Source organism: Pseudorca crassidens, chromosome 1, assembly GCF_039906515.1.
Source record: "Pseudorca crassidens isolate mPseCra1 chromosome 1, mPseCra1.hap1, whole genome shotgun sequence".
NCBI lineage: Eukaryota > Metazoa > Chordata > Mammalia > Artiodactyla > Delphinidae > Pseudorca > Pseudorca crassidens.
In genome coordinates, this window is record NC_090296.1 from 29,979,279 (window position 1) to 30,000,748 (window position 21,470).

A 21,470-nucleotide genomic window follows, 5' to 3' on the forward strand; every position below is an offset into this window, starting at 1 on the left:
CTTCAGTAGTTGTGACACGCAGGCTCAGTAGTTGTGGCACACAGGCTCTAGAGCTCAGGCTAAGTAGTTGTGGCACATGGGCTTAGTTGCTCCGCGGCATGTGGGATCTTCCCGGACCAGGGGTTGAACCCGTGTTCCCTGCATTGGCAGGCAGATTCTTAACCACAGTACCACCAGGGAAGTCCCTAAGAAGGAATTTCTTGAGGGAGACTGTCATCATTCCCATTGCCTGCTTGGGGCAGAGGTTGACTTTGCACTGCTGTAAACTGCTTTGAACTCTGAATTGGAACAGTGGAGATGATCGAGTACTGTTACATTTCATTTTAGGAACTCTCCTTGGAACTCTACACAAAGTGAAAAGCTTTATGGGTGAGACAGTGATAGAGAGAGGGGTGTACCGTTTGGTTTCTTCAAGATGGATATGATATTAGATAGTACCTTGACTAAGAGTCAGCTATAAAGTCAGTATTAATAATACTATGTTGCTTTGCTTACCGGGAGTGGAAAGGAGCTATCAGGAGCAAGCAGTGAGATCTTTCATTTTCAGATAGAACAGTTTAGATCTCACCACATTGGCTACTTTAGTCCCTGGATGAGCAATTTCAGAGCCACAAGCAGGCCCGAGCCCCGCTGCTGGTGCTGCTGCCGTGCCCCTGGAGGCTTTCCCAGTGGCCTTGTCTTTACAGATAATGAGTGATATTCATCAAGTGCCTACTGCTGCCAGGCGTTGTGCTGTGCCCTTTGTGTGCTTTATCATTTAGTCCTTTCAGTAGTATCTGTTATTATCTCATTTCCCTGAGGCTTCAGTAGTTAAGTAGCTTTTCCAAGGCCACATAGTGGCAAAGATGGGAGTGGAATTGGGTGTTTCTGACTTGCCTGAGGTCCACGCAAGCTGGAGGAGGACTGAAGGCGGGAGGTTGGGGAGGAGCGGCTTTGGGGTGTTGCTCCTGCTTTTGCTGTTATGTAAGGGCTGAGGACCATTTCCAACATGTCTCATTTCTCATTGCTGTGGCTTCTCTTGTTGCGGAGCATGGGCTCTAGGCACACGGGCTTCAGTAGTTGTGGCATGCGGGCTTCAGTAGTTGTGGCTCGTGGACTCTAGAGCGCAGGCTCAGTAGTTGTGGTGGACGGACTCAGTTGCTCTGCGGCATGTGTGATCTTCCTGGACCAGGGATCGAGCCCGTGTCCCCTGCATTGGCAAGCAGATTCTTAACCACTGAGCCACCAGGGACGCCCTGGCACGCGGATTCTTAACCACTTCTTAACCACTGCGCCACCAGGGAAGTCCTTCTTATCTTTTCTTGACCTTCTCCTCCCCTGATTGAAAACCAGTCTTGCTACCACCTAGGCTGTTCTCTCCTTCCTGGCTCAGGGGAAAATGCCCACAGGGTAAGGATGAATTGAATAGCGTAACAGGGAGCAAAATAATGTGAAATGCAGAAGGAAAAATGAAGCATGGTTTCAGTTTGCCAGGCATTTTCTTATTTATCTGTTGATTTGATTAGCAGCCAATACCCAGTCAGGGGAGGCAAAGATGGTTATATCCTCATTTTACATGTGAAAAAGTGCTATCAGTGCATATTAAATGATCATCTAGGGCTCCTTGTTAGAAAAATCGGCCTGAGGTTTGAGCTCCACCTCCCAGAATTCTTTGCACTGGACCCATCTGCACATGCCCAACACATGAACTTGTATGTTTAACATACCCCAGGACACCTGGTTCCAAAGTAGTATCCCCAAATGCTGACTCGAATGAGCTATTTCTATATATTATGTATGTCATTTGGTGGTACTTAATCAATATGAATCTTGAGACACTTAATTCTGTACCTAACGGCTCCTACAGGCCCCTTTTCAGGTGCCCACTCTTGAGTATCCTGGATAGCAGTTGTTGATTTTTGGGTAACAGATTCATGAAGGAGTAGATTTCCAGGGGAGAAAACACCTGGGCTGAGTCTTCTTCCCCAGGACTGTTTCATGGCTCTTGCAGCCGGCCCTCTGACCTTATCTGACTCCTTGCTGGTAGAGGTTTATGGAGATTTTGTTTTGTTTCTTTTGTGTCCAGCTTAGCAGCTTGGAACAAGGCTGACTGAGTGACACCAGTCCAGAATGGGCTGTTCTGTGTAACTTCTTGTTCCTCTCGGTTGCTTGGGAGATCAGTGAGCCCATTATCAAATGCTGCTGTGTGTTAAGCCCTGTGGAAGATACAAGGTGGAGAAAAGTGGTTAAAGTACCTAGCAAGGTGCCTGGCATTCATTCATTCAGTAACTAGATATTGAACTCCTCTTATGTGCCAGGCTGTGTCCGAAGTACTAGGGATGTAAAGATAGACTCAGTTCTGCCCTCATGGATCTAGTGAAGGGCACTGTCATTGCAGTGGGCATTCAGTAAATGAAATTATTAATATTATCATTAACATTAAGGCTATTAACGTAGCAGTAGTGATGTTATTAATAGAATAATGAGTGGTTTACCATCTTGATGAGTTATGAGAAATGAAGACATCATATTATCACACCCAGTGGTCTGTCTACATTTCTCTAACTTCTCTTTATCAAACCAGCAGACTTGAGAATCAGGGTCCTGTGTGAGTGACTTATTGTGGGTGGTGTAGGCAGGATGCAACCAGGCCTCCAAAGGCCACTCCAGCCTGGCCCCCAGGGGAGCTCTGGCATGTGAGTGGCCTCATAGCTTTCGTGATGTTTGCAGCCATAGGTCATTTCCAAGGGTCACCCTCAGGGGCTGTAAACTCCCAGGTGATTTTGACTAAGTCTAGTAGCCTGATAACCGGCCTCTGAAGAAGAGTTGCAGGTGTGAGCCTTTGGAACAAAAATGCACACAGAAAAGATTTGGGACCTGGGGAATCCAGCCGGAGAACTGACAGGGCCCCTCTGATTATGACTTGTACTGTATCTGACTGTGAAAAGACCTTCAGAAAGGGATGGCCAGCCCTTCACTTCTGCCTTCCAGATTTTATGCACGTTCCTCTTTGGCCAACTCTAACCCAGAATCGTAGGGGGAAAGGGATTCTAGGATATGTAGTTCCCAGCTGAACCGTGTTAATGACAGAACAATGACAGTAACAGTGACAATGACAGCAGTGTTTTTTCTCTTGTGGCTGGAGGATGCTAGGTGTAAAGGTTCATCACTCCTTTAGCTGGAGTAGAACACTGCCTATTTGAATTAGGAGCTTTGACCCCGGGGTTCTGTATTATAAGAGTTAGAGACCCTGAGCATCTTTCTGGAGCTGCAGCCTGGGATCTCACTGGCACCAGGTCTCTTCCTTCCTGGCATGACTTTTTTTTTTTTTTTAAAGATTTATTTATTTATTCATTCATTCACACATTCATGCTGCGCCGGGTCTTAGTTGCAGCACGTGGGATCTTCACTGTGGCATGAGGACTTCTTAGCTGCAGCATGCATGCGGGATCTAGTTCCCCAACCAGGGATTGAACCTCGGCCTCCTGTGTTGGGAGCGTGGAGTCTTACCCACTGGACCACCAGGGAAGTCCCCTGGCCTGACTTTTTACAAGGACTGCAGTGTTCTTTAAACTGTACAGAGGAATTATGGATGGATAAAATTTGACTAATAAGTTCTTCTTCTTTTTTTTAAACAGTTTTATTTAGATGTAATTCACATGCCATGTATTTGTCATCCTTTTAAAGTATACAATTCTACAGTTCAGTGTTTTTAGTATATTTATAAAGTTATACAGCCCTTAGCACTATCTAATTCCAGAACATTTTCATCACCCCAAATAGAAACCCTGTACCATTAGCAGTCACTCCCTATTCCTGCTTCCCCTAGCCTCTGGCAACCACTAACATACTTTCTGTCTCTATGAATTGGCCTGTAGTGGACATTTCATATAAATGGAATTATAGAATATGTAACATTTTGTGTCCGGCTTCTTTCACTTAATATAATGTTTTTAAGGTTCATCCACGTTGTAGCATATATCAGTACTTCCTTTTTATGGTTGAATAATATTTCATTGTATGATATACCACATTTTGTTTATCCATTCATCAGTTGATGGACATGTGGCTTGTTTCCACCTTTGGCTATTATGGATAATGCTGCTATGAACATTCATGTTCAGGTCTTGTGTGGACATGTGTTTTTAGTTCTCTTGGTTTATACCTAGGAGTGGAACTACTGAGACATATGGTAAGTCTATGCTTCACTTTTTGAGAAGCTGCCACACTGTGTTGCAGAGTGGCTGTGCCATTTAACATTCTCACCAGCAGTGTATGAGCATTGAAATTTCTCCATATTCTCACCAAAACTTGCTATTATCTTTTTGATCATAGCCATCCTAGTGGGTGTGAAGGGATATCTCGTTGTGGTTTTTTTTTTTTTTTTTTAAACGCTGCCCGCTCCCTACCCCCTCGTTGTGGTTTTGATTTGCATTTCCCTGATGACTATGGTGTTGAGCATCTTTTCATGTGCTTATTGACCATTTATATATCTTCTCTGGAGAAATGTCTATGCAGATTTTTTGCTTAATATTTAATTAGGTTATTTTTTTCTTGTTGAGTTATAGGAATTATTTCTGTATTCTGGACCACTAGTCCCTTATCAGATATGTGATTTGCAAATATTTTTCCCATTCTTTGGGTTGTCTTTTCACTTGATGGAATCCTTTGCAGAATAAAAGCTTTTAATTTTGATGAAGTTCATTTTATCTCTTTTTTCTTTTGTTGTATTGCTTTTGGTGTCATATCTAAGAAGCCTTTGCCTAATCCACGGTCATAAAATTTCCTCCTATGTCTTCTTCTAAGAGTTTATAGTTTTAGCTCTTTCATGACCACTAAGTTCTTATACTGACTGAGGCTTTAAAAGTTCCCGTTAGCTGTTTGCTAGGGGTAAGTGCTGGGTGAGAGGCTTTTATCCTGGGACTTCTTTTCCTTGCCACCTTGACAAGTCAATCAAGGGGCCCTGGGAAGCACTTGTTCTTCTTGCAGGTGTTTCTAGCTATTTTGCAGTTTCCATATTTCATTGTCTTTTTTGTTTTTTCCTTTTTTTGGGAAGGTAACGAATGAAGAGGACTTTATTAGGAAATTGGACTGCAAACCTGATCAGCATCTGAAAGTGGTTTCCATTTTTGGAAATACTGGGGATGGGAAGTCTCATACCCTCAACCACACTTTCTTTTATGGCCGGGAAGTCTTCAAAACCTCCCCTGCCCAGGAGTCCTGCACTGTGGGAGTGTGGGCAGCATATGACCCAGTCCACAAAGTAGCAGTGATAGACACAGAAGGGCTCTTGGGGGCTACAGTGAACCTAAGCCAGAGAACACGGCTGCTGCTTAAGGTCCTGGCCATCTCAGACCTCGTCATCTATCGAACTCACGCAGACCGGCTGCACAATGACCTCTTCAAGTTCCTTGGGGACGCCTCAGAAGCTTACCTGAAGCACTTCACCAAGGAGCTCAAGGCTACCACTGCCCGCTGTGGCCTGGATGTCCCCCTGTCCACCCTGGGCCCTGCTGTTATCATTTTCCACGAGACTGTGCACACTCAGCTGCTAGGCTCTGGTGAGTAGATGGGGTACTATGTCACACGTTGACCTTCCTGGGTACATTGGGCTGCAGTAGCAACTTGGTGGTGGTAGATTGCCCAGAAAAATTTCTGCTGGGGCAAGACATAAGGAAGTGTCTCAAGAGGGATGGAGTGATTAACCACGTCAGAATCTGCTCATGATCAGGATGTGGATTGAGAATTGCCTGTTGGCTTTGGAGGTTTAGAGTCCTTGGGAATCTGGATAAGACTGTTTCCCAGGGATGGTGGGCATGAAAGCCTAATCAGAGTGGGATCAAGAGAACAGAAGGAGAAAACTTAAGGTAGTATATTCACCTCTTTCAAAGAGTTCTTTCTATAAAGGGAAGCAGACAAATGAAGTGATAGCTGGAGGCTGATTTGGGACTTCAAGGAGTTTTCCCTTTTTAAAAATTTAAGATGTGAGGTATTGCAGACACTTGTGTACTGATGGGAATGATTCACTAGAAAAGAAGAAGTGCAGATGTAAGAGAGAGAGCAGGAGTGATGTACAGGTGGAGGGTTGACCTTAGGGGCATGGACAGTTCATCCATGACAGCAGGAGAGAAGGTAGATTATATGGACATGGTTACTGGTAAGTAGGCAGATGTGGTGGATGTGTGTGTGGAAGTTGTCTTATTGTTTCTATTTTCTTAAAGAAATGGGAAGCAAGAGCATCACCTGAGTGGGAGGATGAGGGAGCAGGTGCAGTGACAGTGATTGGATGCAGGTAGGGACGGTAGTGTGGGCCCCTAAAACAGTTACATTATTTACGTTCATTCAGTCAACAAAGTCTATTAAGTGCACAATGTCATGTGCTGAGCACTGGGGCCCCAAGCTGAAAAACAAAAAACAGTTCCCACCCTCGAATAGCTGATAGTCTAGTTGGAGAGACCACACGTGTTCTGTTCTGTGGTGGATGTAGGTCCTGGAGCTGTGAGAGTGCAGAAGAGGGGCCCTTTACACCTCCTTATGGGATCTAGGAAAGAGGAGGTGACATTTGAACTCTAGAGACTCGGCTATATAGAGGAGGGGAGTAAGGATGCTCCAGAAAGAGCAAACCCCTAGTATTTTGAAGAGCTCGTTGTGTCCAGGGAACTGTAGGTAGTTGTACAGTGAGTTCCTGGATTCCATTCTCACCCCCTTCAATGCGTCCTCCACAAAGCATGGGGAGTGATGCTTTTTAAAAGCTTAATTTATAATTTAGATCATGTCATACTCTTGCTTCCAACCTGCCAATAGCTTTCCACTAAATCAAAATAAAATCCAGGGCTTCCCTGGTAGCACACTGGTTAAGAAGCTGCCTGCCAGTGTAGGCGACACGGGTTTGAGCCCTGGTCCGGGAAGATCCCACATGCTGCGGAGCAACTAAGCCCGTGCGCCACAACTACTGAGCCTGTGCTCTAGAGCCCATGAGCCACAACTACTGAGCCCACGTGCCACAACTACGGGAGCCTGTGCTCCGCAACAAGAGAAGCCACCTCAATGAGAAGCCTGCGCACCACAACAAAGAGTAGCCCCCACTCACCTCAACTAGAGAAAGCCTGCGCACAGCAATGAAGACCCAGTGCAGACAAAAATAAATAAATAAAAATCCAGGACTTCCCTGGTGGCACAGTGGTTAAGAATCCGCCTGCCAATGCAGGGCACATGGGTTCGAGCCTTGGTCCGGGAAGATCCCACCTGCCGCGGAGCAACTAAGCCCGTGCGCAGCTACTGAGCCTGATCTCTAGAGCCCGCGAACCACAACTGCTGAGCCCGCATGCCACAACTACTGAATCCCGCGTGCCTAGAGCCTGTGCTCCACAACAAAAGAAGCCACTGCAATGAGAAGCCTGCGCACCGCAACGAAGAGTAGCCCCCGCTCGCTGCAACTAGAGAAAGCCCATGCGCAGCAATGAAGACCCAAAGCAGCAAAAAAAAAAAAAAAAATCTAAACTCCTAATTACGGTGTCCTCACTCTACCTCCTGCCTCTGTTTCTGAACTCTTTCTCTAGTTACCCCCTTTCACTCTCTCCGCTAGCTATACCAGCCTTTTCTCTGTTCCCATCTTTGCATATGCTACTCTGTCTGCCTGGAACAGTCTTTCCCCAGTTAGCTGTCCTCTTTCAGATTCATCTCAACTCTCACCCCATTGGAGCCTTTCCCAAGTGTCTCCTTTAAAGTGGTCCTTCCTGCACCCCGGTGGTCACAGTCTTACTGCATCACCTTGTTCATGTGCATCAGGGCACCTGTCGCTGTCTGAAATCATCCTGTTTGTTTGCTTACTTGTTTTTGGCCTTTTCCCCTTGGAATGGCAACTCCGTGAAGGCAGGAACCTTGCCTGTCTTATTCACTGCTGCCTTTGAAGAGCCTGGATGAGTGCTTGACACACAGTAGGCTCTCATCAGATATTTGCTGAATGAAGGGGCTCAGTGTGTCTGAAGCATAGATGGTGTGGGAGGGAGTAGTGGACATACTCAGGGATCAGATCATGCGTGGATGGCCTTGATTGAGGTCACAAGTATGACAAGAGCCCCTGAAGGATTCTAAGCAGGGAGTTACGTGATCAGATCTGTATTTTCAGAAGATCCCCTGCGGCCTTTTGCAGGATGAACTAGAGAGGCATGCCTGGAGGCAGGGAGATGGCCAGAAGGTTATCACCGTACTAGGTGAGGAGTGATGGGGCCTGAGCCAGGGCAGGGGCAGTAGGCGGGAAGTGGACAGACTGGGACTGTATTAAGGAGTTAGAATCTGAAGGACCTGGGTCTAGTGGGAAGATGAGAATATTCCGGAGTGGAAGAAGAGCCTCATTAGCATGTGACTCTGAGATAAGGAGAGGGGGTTGGAAATGCTGACTTTAGGGTGCCTCCTGTGATCAGCATTTTTATGCCACTTTGGATCTTCACAACTTTGGTGAGGGGAAGGTCTAACTTCCAGTTCAGGATTTTGAAATAACTAGCCTTTCAAAAGTAATTTTTTTTTTGGCTGTGTGCCATGCACTATGCTAGGTGTTTATTTATTTGTTTTTAAAAAAATAAATGCTGAGGGCTTCCCTGGTGGCGCAGTGGTTAAGAATCCACCTGCCAATGCAGGGGACATGGGTTCGAACCCTGGTCTGGGAAGATCCCACATGTCGCGGAGCAACTAAACCCATGTGCGACAACTACTGAGCCTGTGCTCTAGAGCTCGTGCTCCCAACAAGAGAAGGCACCGCAGTGAGAAGCCCGCACACTGCAACGAAGAGTAGCCCTCGCTCGCTGCAACTAGAGAAAGCCCACACGCAGCAACGGAGACCCAACACAGCCAAAAAAAAAATGCTGAATAACATTAAAAAAATATTTTTTAGAATTTATTTTTTAAATTTATTTTTAATTTTTGGCTGCGATACGCGGCATTGTGGGATCTTAGTTCCCTGACCAGGGATCGAACCTGCACCCCCTGCAGTGGAAGTGTGGAGTCTTAACCACTCGACTGCCAGGGAAGTCCCAACACTTTCTAAAAATAAACGCTAACTTAAGATATCCTTGTTATTCAGCTCAGTCAACAGCAGCCATATTTTACAGATGAAGAAACTGAACTCAGCTTAGGTTATGTAACCAAGGAGGTTCCAGCTAGCAGGTTGCAAAATTGGGATTCAAAACAAGGTCTCTAACTCCTAAATCCAGAGTTGTTTCTGGAATACCATCACTGTTTCCTGAAACCTTGAGATGGAACCAAGACAGCCAGAGTTTATGCAGGGTAGGAGAGGTGCCAAAATTGTGGGCAAATTGATAATTACATATTTCTCTGTCTTGTAGACTTTTGGATTTTGTTAGATCCTGGTCTTTTTCTGGACAGAGGATTCCTAGGTGGGAGTTAGTAGGCAAATTATCTCTGTTTTACAAACGAGCAGACCAAGCTCCCATAATCATTTGGGAGCGATTACTTGTTCAGGGACAAGCTGTGAGCTGATGTTGGGAGAAAGTGAAGGTGGTCAGGCTTCTGGGTGCCTTTGGGAGAAGTCACTTGCTGATGGGCTGCTCCTTCCTTCAAGAGTGACTCACAGGAAGAGTTCAGGAGGAGATGGGGTTAGGGATTGACTGCAAAATTTTGGCTACTTCTCTTTGATGACTGTACCTTTAAATATGAGCTAAAGCCACATTTCCAGTGTTAATTGGAGTGATTTTGTTGTTAAAGTATTAAAGGAAATTTAAAAGTCCTTCCAAGTTTTACCTCCAAAATATTTATTGCATCTGTTTATACTGCTACTCCCCAAATTTCTGGATAAATGTTGGTGAAACTATGGGGAGGCTGATACCCTCACACGTTGGCAGTTTGTCCACAGCTTCACCAGCATAAGACCAGCACTTTCAAAGTAGCTATTTATTTTAAATGTTCGTTCGTAGGTGACTGGTGGAATACGTCCATAGAATAGAAGACTGTGTAGCTGTTAAAAAAGAATAAGGAATGTCTCAGAGTATAACCTGACAAGGACATATTTACAGTATGTTATTAAGTGATGAAAGCAAGTTGCATAAATGTGTTGGTAATTGAGTAAGAAAAGGAAGTCTGAAAGTGTAAACATTGGCCTGTAGTTACCTTGATGAGGAGGAGGAGGGAGCAGAGGATGTACATTTCTTTCCTTTTATGCTTTGACATGTTTGGATTTTTTCTTTTTAAATAAATTTATTTATTATTTCTTTTGGCTGTGTTGGGTCTTCGTTGCTGCACGCGGGCTTTCTCTAGTTGCGGCGAGCGGGAGCTACTCTTGTTGTGGTGTGTGGGCTTCTCATTGCGGTGGCTTGTCCGTTGCGGAGCATGGGCTTTAGGCACGTGGGTTTCAGTAGTTGTGGCACACATGCTCAGTAGTTGTGGCTTACAGACTCTAGAGCTCAGGCTCAGTAGTTGTGGTGCACAGGCTTAGTTGCTCTGTGGCATGTGGGATCTTCCCAGACCAGGGATCGGACCCATGTCCCCTGCATTGGCAGGCGGATTCTTAACCACTGAGCCACCAGGGAAGTCCATGTTTGGATTTTTTACAGTGAGCACATTGTTTTTAAAAGGCACTTCCTTGAAATGTAACATACATACCAAAAAGTGCACATTATATCAAAAGTGTATATGTGATGCATTTTCACCAGCTGAGCATACATGTGAATTCAGTACTAGATCATGACACACCAGCACCCACGTCCCAGCTTGTGCTCCCTTCTAGGCAAAGGTAACCTGAATTCCAACAGCATAGATCAGTTCTGCCTGTTTATGTACTTTATATTTACGGAGTCAGACTATATATCCCTTTAATAATGAAAGACAGGCGACTTTTTTTTTTCTTTTAAAGAGAGGCCACTGTTCACGTACCTGTTTCTGCTTGTCCAGATCACCCCTCTGAGGTGCCCGAGAAGCTCATCCAGGACCGGTTCCGGAAGCTGGGCCGCTTCCCTGAAGCCTTCAGTTCCATTCATTACAAGGGAACGAGGACATACAATCCTCCCACAGACTTTTCTGGTCTTCGACGTGCTTTGGAGCAACAACTAGAGAATAACACCACCCGTTCTCCCCGGCACCCAGGGGTCATCTTCAAAGCCCTGAAGGTCAGTTGGCTTCTGCCCCGAGTGCTTCTCATTGGGGTACCAGTGGGTGGTAAGAACACTCAATTCTCCAGCTTTTGTCGATGCCAGTGATTAGAAATCTGGGCTTGAAAGAGAGGATATATGAAAGGAAGGGCATGAGTAGAGTTTGCACCTGTTGAATGGCCTCATCTTGCCAGGAACATGAGTATGGAGGAATCTTGGATGATAGTTAAAAGGTGACAGGTCCTCATCTTGGAGAAAAACCTTATTTTACCATTCTTTATAAGGAATTCATCAAATCAATTCCTGCCAGTTCTGCTTCCTTTTTTGCAGTTTGCTTTGTGTATACCTCTGTGTCACCATGCCTGCAGACTGAGTACAGAGGAGCAGGGAGGGAGCAGGGCCTTTGGGGCAGTGCTGGGAGTGTGGGATTTGGAGAAGGGACAGCAAGTGTGGACATGAAGACTTGAGCTAGGGATCTGAGGGTGCCCTGACGGTTAGGGCATAGAGCCTGAGACTGGAAGGGATAGGAGGAGTGCTTTTGCGTAAAGATAGGTCAGCCCTGGTTTACCCAGCAACAGACTTTGGGCATATGCTGATTTGCTTAATCCATTGAGTTTAAAGAGTTTGCAGTGGGACATAATGTAAACGATTTATGAATCTGGGTAAATTGTATATGGGAGTTCCTTGTACTATACTTGCAACTTTTCTACGAGTTTGAAATTATATCAAAATGAAAAGTTAAAAAGAAAAAGGGGGGGTGGTGGATGAAAAGTTACCCCTCAAAAATGGTTTATGGTTTTTGCATAGTGCTTGGTAAAGGCTGGATGTTTGTATCCTCCCAAAATTCATATGTTGAAATCCTAATGCCCAATGTGATGGAGGGCTTTTGGGAGGTGATTGGGTCATCAAGATGGAGCCCTCATAAGTGACATTATAAAAGTGCTCTTATAAAAGAAGCCCCAGAGTGGGATAGGGAGGGAGACGTGAGAGGGAGGGGATATGGGGATATATGTATACATATGGCTGATTAACTCTGTTATACAGCAGAAACTAACACAACATTGTAAAGCAACTATACTCCAACAAAGATGTTAAAAAAAAATAAAAAGAAGAAGCCCCAGAGAGCTCCCTAGCCCCTTCCACCAAGAGAGGACACAGTGAGAAGGCACCATCTGTGAACCAGAAAGCCGGCCCTCACTGGAAGGCCACCATGCTGGCACCCTGATCTTGGACTTCCAGCCTGCAGAACTGTGGGGAATAAATTTCTGTTGTTAATAATCTACCCAGTCTGTGGTATTTTGTTATAGCAGCCTGAATGGACTATAAAAGCTGGTGCTTTGGAGTCAGACAGACTTGTGTTGGAATCCCATTTCTGCCATTTACCTGCTGCTTGGTCTTAGGAAATTAGTTTGTCTTTCGTTTGTTCATTCATTCAACAAATAAATGAGTGAATCTTTGTGCCAGGTAGAGTTTCAGGTGCTGGGAATACAGTGGAAAATAAGATAGACAACAATCCTTGCCCTTATTGTACTTCTTCAGACTTTTTTCCTCGTCTGTAAAAAAGGGGCAATAGTAGGATGTTCCTAATGAAGTTGATGAGGGGATTCCTACTGAAGTTCCTAATGAAGTTGAGGAGGGGATTAAATGAGAACAAATACTTTAAGAAGCAAAGTACTTGGTATATAGTAAATTTTCCATAAGTGTTAACTAATGTGAATAATGTTAAGGGAAAAAAACTATGAAAAATGATTATATTTGAATAATTCATGAAATACATATTTCTAATTAGAATTTGAGGTTAAAGTATACTTAGATTTATTGGCTACTGTCCATTGTAATGGCTCAAAGGTAGTCAAGTGGAAGATTACACCCAAGTATTGCAAGCATTTTTAAAAGAGGGGAATCCATGCTATGTTATACAAAGGGCTGTAAAATCTGATAAGTATGAACGACTAGGCCAATGGCTGGATTCTAGAGTTCCTTAGGTTTTCTCAAAGCTAACCCAGCTTAAAGTTTAAATAAGACCTTCAGGGACACTGAGTGCTCTAAGCAGTAGTTAGTGGTCAGGGATTCTACCCTCAGGTGTCTTGGATGTCCTACTCCAGGCCAGTTTGTTAGGTACTTAAAAAAAAATTTATTTATTTATTTATTTATTTATTTATGGCTACATTGGGTCTTCGTTGCTGCGCGCAGGCTTTCTCTAGTTGTGGCAAGCGGGGGCTACTCTTTGTTGCGGTGCACAGGCTTCTCATTGTGGTGGCTTCTCTTGTGGAGCACGGGCTCTAGGCACGTGGGCTTCAGTAGTTGTGGCACGCATGCTCAGTAGTTGTGGCTCATGGGCTCTAGAGCGCAGGCTCAGTAGTTGTGGTGTGTGGGCTTAGTTGCTCTGTGGCATGTGGGATCTTCCCGGACCTGGGATCGAACCTGTGTCCCCTGCATTGGCAGGTGGATTCTTAACCACTGCGCCACTGGGAAGTCCCATTGTTAGGTACTTTTGAGAAAAAGAGTTATAGTGTATTCTTATGAAGTGATATGATTCATGAAGCTTTCTGTGATTAAAATGAGCCTGGTCAGCTGGAGTTTTGAGGCTTCTTGGTAAGTGCTGTCCTCAGAGTTTACCTGGCTCCTATATATTCTGTTCTCTGAGGCAGGGTCTGTGCTGTACTGAGATGTGGGCCCACTGCTCTGTGCATGGGAAGGAGTTACCTGTTTAAGCATGTGTTTTGGGCTCTCCCCAGGGAGCTGTGGGGTCTTGGAACTTACTCAAATCCTTGAAAAAATTGTTTTTGTCTTTTTCTGGTTGTTGTTTTGTTTCAATTAGAAGTTGTTAATTCTCTGGTAATCACTCTAATAGAAAACTACCTTTAAGGTCTGCATTAGGCAAATTGACGCAGGAGAGTTTTATTGCTGTTAAAATACACTCTTCATAGTTTATAGCAGTGGATAATAATGGTCGTTTATTTTTCTCCACTTATTTTTTGTTTTGTGTTGTATTTTTTTTTTTTTTTTTTGCGGTACGTAGGCCTCTCACTGTTGTGGCCTCTCCCGTTGCGGAGCACAGGCTCCGGACGCGCAGGCTCAGCGGCCATGGCTCACGGGCCCAGCCGCTCCGCGGCATGTGGGATCTTCCCAGACCGGGGCACGAACCTGTGTCCCCTGCATCGGCAGGCGGACTCTCAACCACTGCGCCTCCAGGGAAGCCCTTGTGTTGTATTTTTTAAAAAAATAAGCAGCCTTGAATCCTTTTTGGAACAAAAGAGCTGGGATGGTCATAAGCAGATAAATTATCAGTGCCAAAATAACTTGTTTGGCTTTCTGATTCTTCCATTTTTTTTCTTTCTCTCCTGGTATTTATGCTTTACCTTGTCCAGTTCCTCACTAACTCACTGAGTAAACACTTCAGGAAGCCTAGGAATATATTCCAATATGATTTTGTTTCCTATATGATTTTCTTTTTATTTTACATAAAGTATGCAGGAATATTGTTAGGAAAAAATGTATAAACCTTTTGGAAAAATGGAGAGACAAATCACATAAGAGGCAGTCAAGACTGTGATGCACAAATAAAAAAATCTCAACTCTCTAGTAATCAAAGAAATTAAGACCACAACCATGCAAGGGCAAACACTGACAAGTTTGGCAATAAAATGTCAAAAAGGGTATGAAGCAATGTAAACTCTTATAAACTTCCAGTGGAAGTAAAATTAGTACAACCACTTTGAAATGCAATAGTAGAGGTAAAGATATGCATAATATATATTCTAATCATATCATTTCTAGGAATTTGCCTTAAAGAAACTCTCCCACAGGAACACAGAGAACTATGTGAGGAAGTTAATAGTAGCATCCTTGTAATAGCAAAGAAAAACAGTGTGCAAAAAATAGATAAATAAAAATGGGATATTATATGATTCTTTGCTACTTATTTTAAAAAGAGAATTGGGGTTGTGATGTATGTGTGTACACTTAATATACCTTTTTTTTCATGGAACATTGAAGCCTAGCATTTTTTCCATGCTATTAAATATTTCTATGAAAACATGTTTTTAAAATAGCTCCATGCTTTTTCATTTATATGAATGGATCATTTTTTACATTTAGTAATTCTGCCCTTATTTTTTTTTTTTTTTTTTTGCGGTACGCGGGCCTCTCACTGTTGTGGCCTCTCCCGTTGCGGAGCACAGGCTCCAGACGCGCAGGCTCAGCGGCCATGGCTCATGGGCCCAGCGGCTCCGCGGCATGTGGGATCTTCCCGGACCGGGGCACGAACCCGTGTCCCCTGCATCAGCAGGCGGACTCTCAACCACTGCGCCACCAGGGAAGCCCCTGCCCTTATTTTAATAGTAGTTTCCCTTTTTCCTTATTATATTTTCCAAGTATTTAAAGGTATTGCCCACATTCTGCCTGTTTCCTTAGGATAAATTACAACTCCCAATACTACTGCTGGCCAACCTTTCTGGAGTGTTTACTGATGCCATGTACTGTGCTCTGCACCGCACGTGTATTCATTCTTTTAATCCTCATACCAACTCTGAGGTGGAGAAATGGAGGCACAGAGAGGTTCATTGATTGGCCTGAGATGACTCCTCTAATAAGTGGTGGAGAGATTGAACCAGATAGTCTGACTCCCAAGTCTATATAACCCTGTGTTGTATTCCTTCTCAGTAGTTACTCAACTTTTAAGAAGGTCAGAAGGTGTGGTCACCTTTAAAGGTTCCTGATGCATATTGCCAGTTGCCTTTAGAAAGGACATTCTTATAAGTTGTATTTGTGTGTTTGGTTAATTTAAAAAGTTATTTTTTAAATTAGAAAGCAATGTGTGTTTGTGATAAACGACTCAAATAGTACAGAAACATGTAAGACATGACTTAAGTCCCTTTCTCTCCTCTCCCCTCTCACTGTATGATAACTGTTGTTAATACTTTCTTGTTTATGCCTCTAGAAATTTTGGTGCTACGTCAGTGCATACAGAAGTATATGTATATAATGTATATGTATATTTTCTCCCTAAATATATCGGATCCTAGGGAAGTTTAATCTTTTTTCCTTCTCCATATTCTCTTTTCATGTTCGTTATTGAAAAGGAAATGTGATTAATGAGAAAGATTGAGGAGTTTGTAGAATGTGTGAGTGTGTGTGTGTGTGTGTGTATGTGAGTGAGCGTGAGTGAGAGAGAGATCTACAGTCTCTTTCTGCTCTAGCTGCTTGCCCCTATGTTTCCCGATTCATCCTGCTGACCTGATCACTCTTCCTACCATTTAGCCATGTTGTGGTCCAGGCTCCAGTCCCTTTTTTCCAGCTGGGTTATTTCCCCCACTTCTTGACCACTCACTCCTTTGCTCTGTTTCCACAGTAGCAACAGCCCAGATACCTACCAGCAGGGCATATTCTCACTGATCAAGTAAGTCTATTTAAAGAAAAGAGATGCTTAGGTCCCTACTGAATAAGGGAATTGAATATTGAATTAACTATTGTTGCCTGTAGTTACAGTTTTGAATAATGGAGAGAACAATTTTAAAGTTGAATTCGATAGGTTTTATGTAATATCTCCTTTAGCCTCCAATCTCTAAAACTAGAAACTCTGACTTTCTAATTCTGTCACATCAGGAAGCACCTATTAAGTATTTATAAAGTTATTATATTTTTTGGGGGGGTGGGTGGCATCATGGATTACATAAGAGTCTCCATTTCAAATCAAAATTCACTGCTAGCCTTTGGTGACTGGGGCTAAACTTACAGGTTCAGTAGTAAGAGCCCTACTGTTGCCAAGGCAACTAAAGTTCAAGATCATCTGGCCTCCAGGCAACCTTTTCCAGATTGGCCTCAAGTGCTTTCCCAAGCTTTCTCAGGAAACGTCCTTCCCTGCCTCTTAAGGCTTTGGGACCTCAGGAGGAGGAGAGCCCAAGAAACCCTGGAATGATGTGATGTTTGGAATTTTTGAAGGACGAAGTATGTGGATTAGGTGGTCATGTCCACGCTGGAAAGGAACAATCAGGTTATAGAGGAAGGAAAACAGTGTCTCCTTACCCTCGTATCTAAAACACGTGAACATCAGATTTTCTTTTTAACAGTTACTGTTTTATTCACATACTCATGATGCAGTAAGTCCTCCTGATGCTTGTAAGTTCTCATTCACTACTGACTGCCAGCTCTTCAGTGACTTGTGAGGGAAATGAGATGCTTGTGTTACCCAGCATTTGAGAGGATGGGTGACCAGCATCTGAAGTGATGAGGCTGGTTGGTCTAGGAGTTCTTCTCTTTCTGATGTCACAAGAAGTTACTGTTGCCTTGGCCAACATAATGTCTAGGGCAGGTGATGATGGTGGTTCTGTGGGGATTTGTCCCATGGGAATCAGGCTGCAGATCGTTTTATGCTTAGCCTTGAGACACTTAGAAATGCCCCCATTTTTCTGAAGAACTTTCAGAGAAGTGAACCAGGCCACTTGAATTTGGAATAGAAAAAACCTTGTGCTTATCACTATTATTGGGCTGCAATTTTATATTTACTGGAGAGTGGCATGCCTTCTGAATTCAACCCAGCTGTTGGATTCATGCTAAATTTGGTATTATTTTTCCTAAGGAAAACTAGGACTTAGGTTACCCTTTCAGTTACCTGGGGCTAAAAATGCTATTCTTTGGTTTTCCTTATACCTCCTTAGTAACTTCTGCATTCCTTAGTTAGCTCTGTGTTTTTTCTTTCTTATTTTTTCTTTATTTATTTTTTTTGCGGTACGTGGGCCTCTAACTGTTGTGGCCTCTCCCGTTGCGGAGCACAGGCTCTGGACGCGCAGGCTTAGTGGCCATGGCTCACGGGCCTAGGCGCCCCGCGGCATGTGGGATCTTCCCGGACCAGGGCACAAACCCGTGTCCCCTGCATTGGCAGGCAGACTCTCAACCACTGCGCCACCAGGGAAGCCCTTTCTTTCTTATTTTAACACTGCTTTAGGTACATAAGCATCTTTTTGCAGCTAAATATTCACCAACAAATGCAAACAGCCATGAAGACCAATGCGCCATCATGGAAAAGAGAGAAGTTCTTATATCCCCTGTGTTACCTGAATTAGTGAGGGAATAAGAGAGTTCTCAGCATAAAAAATAAAGATGATATTAATAATGGCAGCTAACGTTTTCTGAGCTCTCAGTCTATGCCAAGTGCTCTACATGAGTAACTTCATTTGATCTTTACAGTGTAATCCATGGAGACCCCTACTGAGGAAGGTACTGCTAGCACCCCCATTTTATAGCTAAGGAAATAAAGGCACAGAGTGCAGACCTGCCACCTGCAAGCTAAAATAACTTTGGTGGGGGTCTCATGTTTTATTTATGCAAATTTTCCATTTAGTTTCATACTATATCCATGTTTGTTTTTTATCTGAAAATAACTTCCTCCCCGTATCTTTCAGTAAATTGATGCATTGGGAAGATAATGCTCTATTTTTCCACCAGCTAGCCCCAGAGAGTTATGCACACAGCTGTTTGAGAAATACAGCCCTAAGAGTTATCAGTGATTTGGCCAATCAACGAGTAGTTAGCCATAAATTAGAGAGGGCCTGTGGGCCTGGGATGAAGCCTGGCGCAGAGGCAGGGCCAAGGTGAGGAGGAGAGGGCAGGGGTTGGTGTGCACATGGGGGTTGGTGCTGGGGCACTTCATTCCAGAGGTCCTAGTTGAGTACTTGTTAGGACATTTGCTCGGAGTGAGAGGAGGATACAAAGGTAGGAAATGTCTTTCACGGTGGTAGTGATCTAGTCTGGGAGGTAAAATACGTATAACAGGCTCATAGCTTTTGCCTCATCACCTCATCACTTAGTACGTGGTTCAGATGTTGAGGACGGCAGGTGCTCAGGGAAGGCAAAGCGTGGTCTTTCTAGAGTGGTTGGGAAGGCTTCATGGAAAAGGTCCCCGAAAGATGGGTCACATTCTGAAGTAAGAGGAGGACCGTGTAGGCTAGTAAGTGATTCTACTTGCCTTGCTTCTCGTTTATTCTCTTTAATATTCATAGGTATATGCCGTTATAGTCTCTCTCAAAATCTTAGTTGTTTTCCCTGTTACTCTTTACAGAATTACCCCAAGAGAACAGGACATATATGTATTATTAGACTGTTTTTTTTGGTCTGAGTCAAGGATTGCCACTTGGTTGGCCATCGCTGGCAGATGGTGTCTTACAAGCCTGTGCATTATCCTTGCAGGAGCTGAATTTTAATGCACGTGGGTGAGGCCCTCACCCTTAGTTCGACACATTCTTTGCCGCTACTCTTGTCTGAACACCTGACCTGACTCAACATTGAGAGCATGTGCTTTTGTAAACACTTCGTTTACAACTCAGGGTAGTAGGTTTCATTGAAAAAAGGGAAAGGAACTTTAATAAATAAGTTCTCCTTAAGCGAAATTCCATTTAGAGCTTGAGAACCTTAGTTTAAAACCTAATCTGCCCCTTTTCCAAGTCTCATCTTAAAATTTCTTTTGCCTTTTTACTAAAGGAAGTAACATTTTGTTTTAAGCTACTGTTACTTCTCTTCCCCTGAATAGTGCCTGGCTGCCTCAGAATGAGGGATTGAGAGAAGCTTGGAATTGCGAGCATTTAATAATTTTTAAAGCCTGGAAAGCCCATTTCTGTTTAATTTATATAACTTTTTCCACTGCATACGAGTAAGGGCCTGGAAGGAAAAAACCAGCCTGAAGAATGCTTTCAATATAAAGTAGTGAGTGAAAACAGAGGTTTAGAAATGGAAGCTGCCTTTAAACATAAAATTTTCAGTTTGTTTCTGCAAATACTTTTATCTTTCTTCTTAGCATTTATTTTGGCCACTTGCTGTCTTTTTTTTTTGGTACGCGGGCCTCTCGCTGCTGTGGCCTCTCCTGTTGCGGAGCACAGGCTCCAGACGCGCAGGCTCAGCGGCCATGGTTCATGGGCCCAGCCGCTCCGCAGCATGTGGGATCTTCCTGGACCGGGGCACGAACCCGTGTCCCCTGCATCGGCAGGCGGACTCTCAACCACTGCGCCACCAGGGAAGTCCTGGCCACTTGCTGTCTTTTAGGTTACTGTAGTTGATAAAAGACTGCCAGAACCTATAATAATTCCTCCTTGCTTTTTGGCTGATAACCCTTATTCTACATATAGTTCTGTGGTTTCATAAACTCCAGTGAGCACCTTTGGTTAGAACTGGTGGAGATGCCCAGGAAACTCCCAGCTCACTTCTCAGCTCTGCCTGCCTCTGACTGAAAGACAGGCCACCTTCTTTATTGTTGGTTTTTTGGTCCCAGCTTCACAAAGTTGAAGTGGACATTAGTCAATATCTGGTGGTTTTGAATGAAAGATAGAGAGTGTGTGAGGTGTTTATAACTTGCATGGTAATTAGGAGAGAACGGTAACTTTGTTTGCTTACTTCTGACCTCGTGGGAAACGGGCCGGTTCTTTCTGAGGTTTCCTGTGGTGAGGATTGGTGCAAGTCGGGCCAAGAAGGTCTAGGGTAAAGAGCAGAAGTCATTGGCTTCCCTCTTCTAGCTGTGGAGCCCATAAGAAATAAGCCAGCAGTGAGGGCATATTAGAAAGGCAAGCAGTGGGACTTCCCTGGTGGTCCAGTGGTTAAGACTCTGCACTTTCACTGCAGAGGGTGTGGGTTTGATCCAAGTTCCACATGCTGGGCGGTGTGGGAAAAAACAAAGAAGAAAAGGAAAACAATAATCAATAAAGTTCATTTCAAAAAAAAAAAAAAGGCAAGCAGTACAAGGGCCAGAGCTCTGGGCTGTCCGCCGTGTCCCTTCATGTATCACCTTCCCTTCACACAGGCCCTGAGCGACCGCTTCAGCGGTGAGATCCCCGATGACCAGATGGCACACAGCTCCTTTTTTCCAGATGAGTACTTCACCTGCTCTGTCCTGTGCCTCAGCTGCGGGTAAGTCCCCATCTTGGGCAAAGAGACTCAGAACGGTGCTTTGCAGACCTCACAGTGCATGCAGATCATGTGGGGTCTGGTTAAATTAGATTGTGATTTAAGGGTGGGGTGGGGGCTGAGATGGGGTACTTCTAGCAAGTTCCCAGGTGATCCTGATGGTCTGGGGGCCATACTCTGAGGTTGCAGGGGATCCCAGGACACATGGTTATGAGGAATCCCCTGAAGATTCCAACCTGGTTTAGATGTAAAATTGACTGGTTTCGGTAATTTTTACCACAGAAAACTTTAGGTTGCCTGTTTTTCTATGTTTCTCTTACCAGAGCTTTCAATGGTAGTCATTCCATCCATTCACCTAATATTTGGTAGCCCGGTGTGTGCAAAGCACTAGGGTAGGTATTATTCCTAGTTGACTGCTTTCACAATGAGGGCAGATGCTTAGAGCACATTAGAATTATCCAGTGAGCGTTCAGAATTATTGAGCCCTGGGCCTCACCTCCA

The 21,470-nt window shown here is 44.1% G+C and overlaps 1 protein-coding gene across 5 annotated transcripts in view; it reads left to right on the forward strand.

The window, feature by feature from the left end:
- The window catches only part of ZFYVE1 (zinc finger FYVE-type containing 1), a 74,323-nt gene that overhangs the window by 42,253 nt on the left and 10,600 nt on the right, over positions 1–21,470 (forward strand). For all 5 annotated transcript variants that reach the window (XM_067731225.1, XM_067731215.1, XM_067731202.1 and 2 more), the window contains 3 exons: positions 5,036–5,540; positions 10,882–11,096; positions 20,866–20,972. In XM_067731225.1, the coding sequence (XP_067587326.1) occupies positions 5,036–5,540; positions 10,882–11,096; positions 20,866–20,972 (827 nt within the window). The remainder of the gene's footprint in view (positions 1–5,035; positions 5,541–10,881; positions 11,097–20,865; positions 20,973–21,470) is intronic.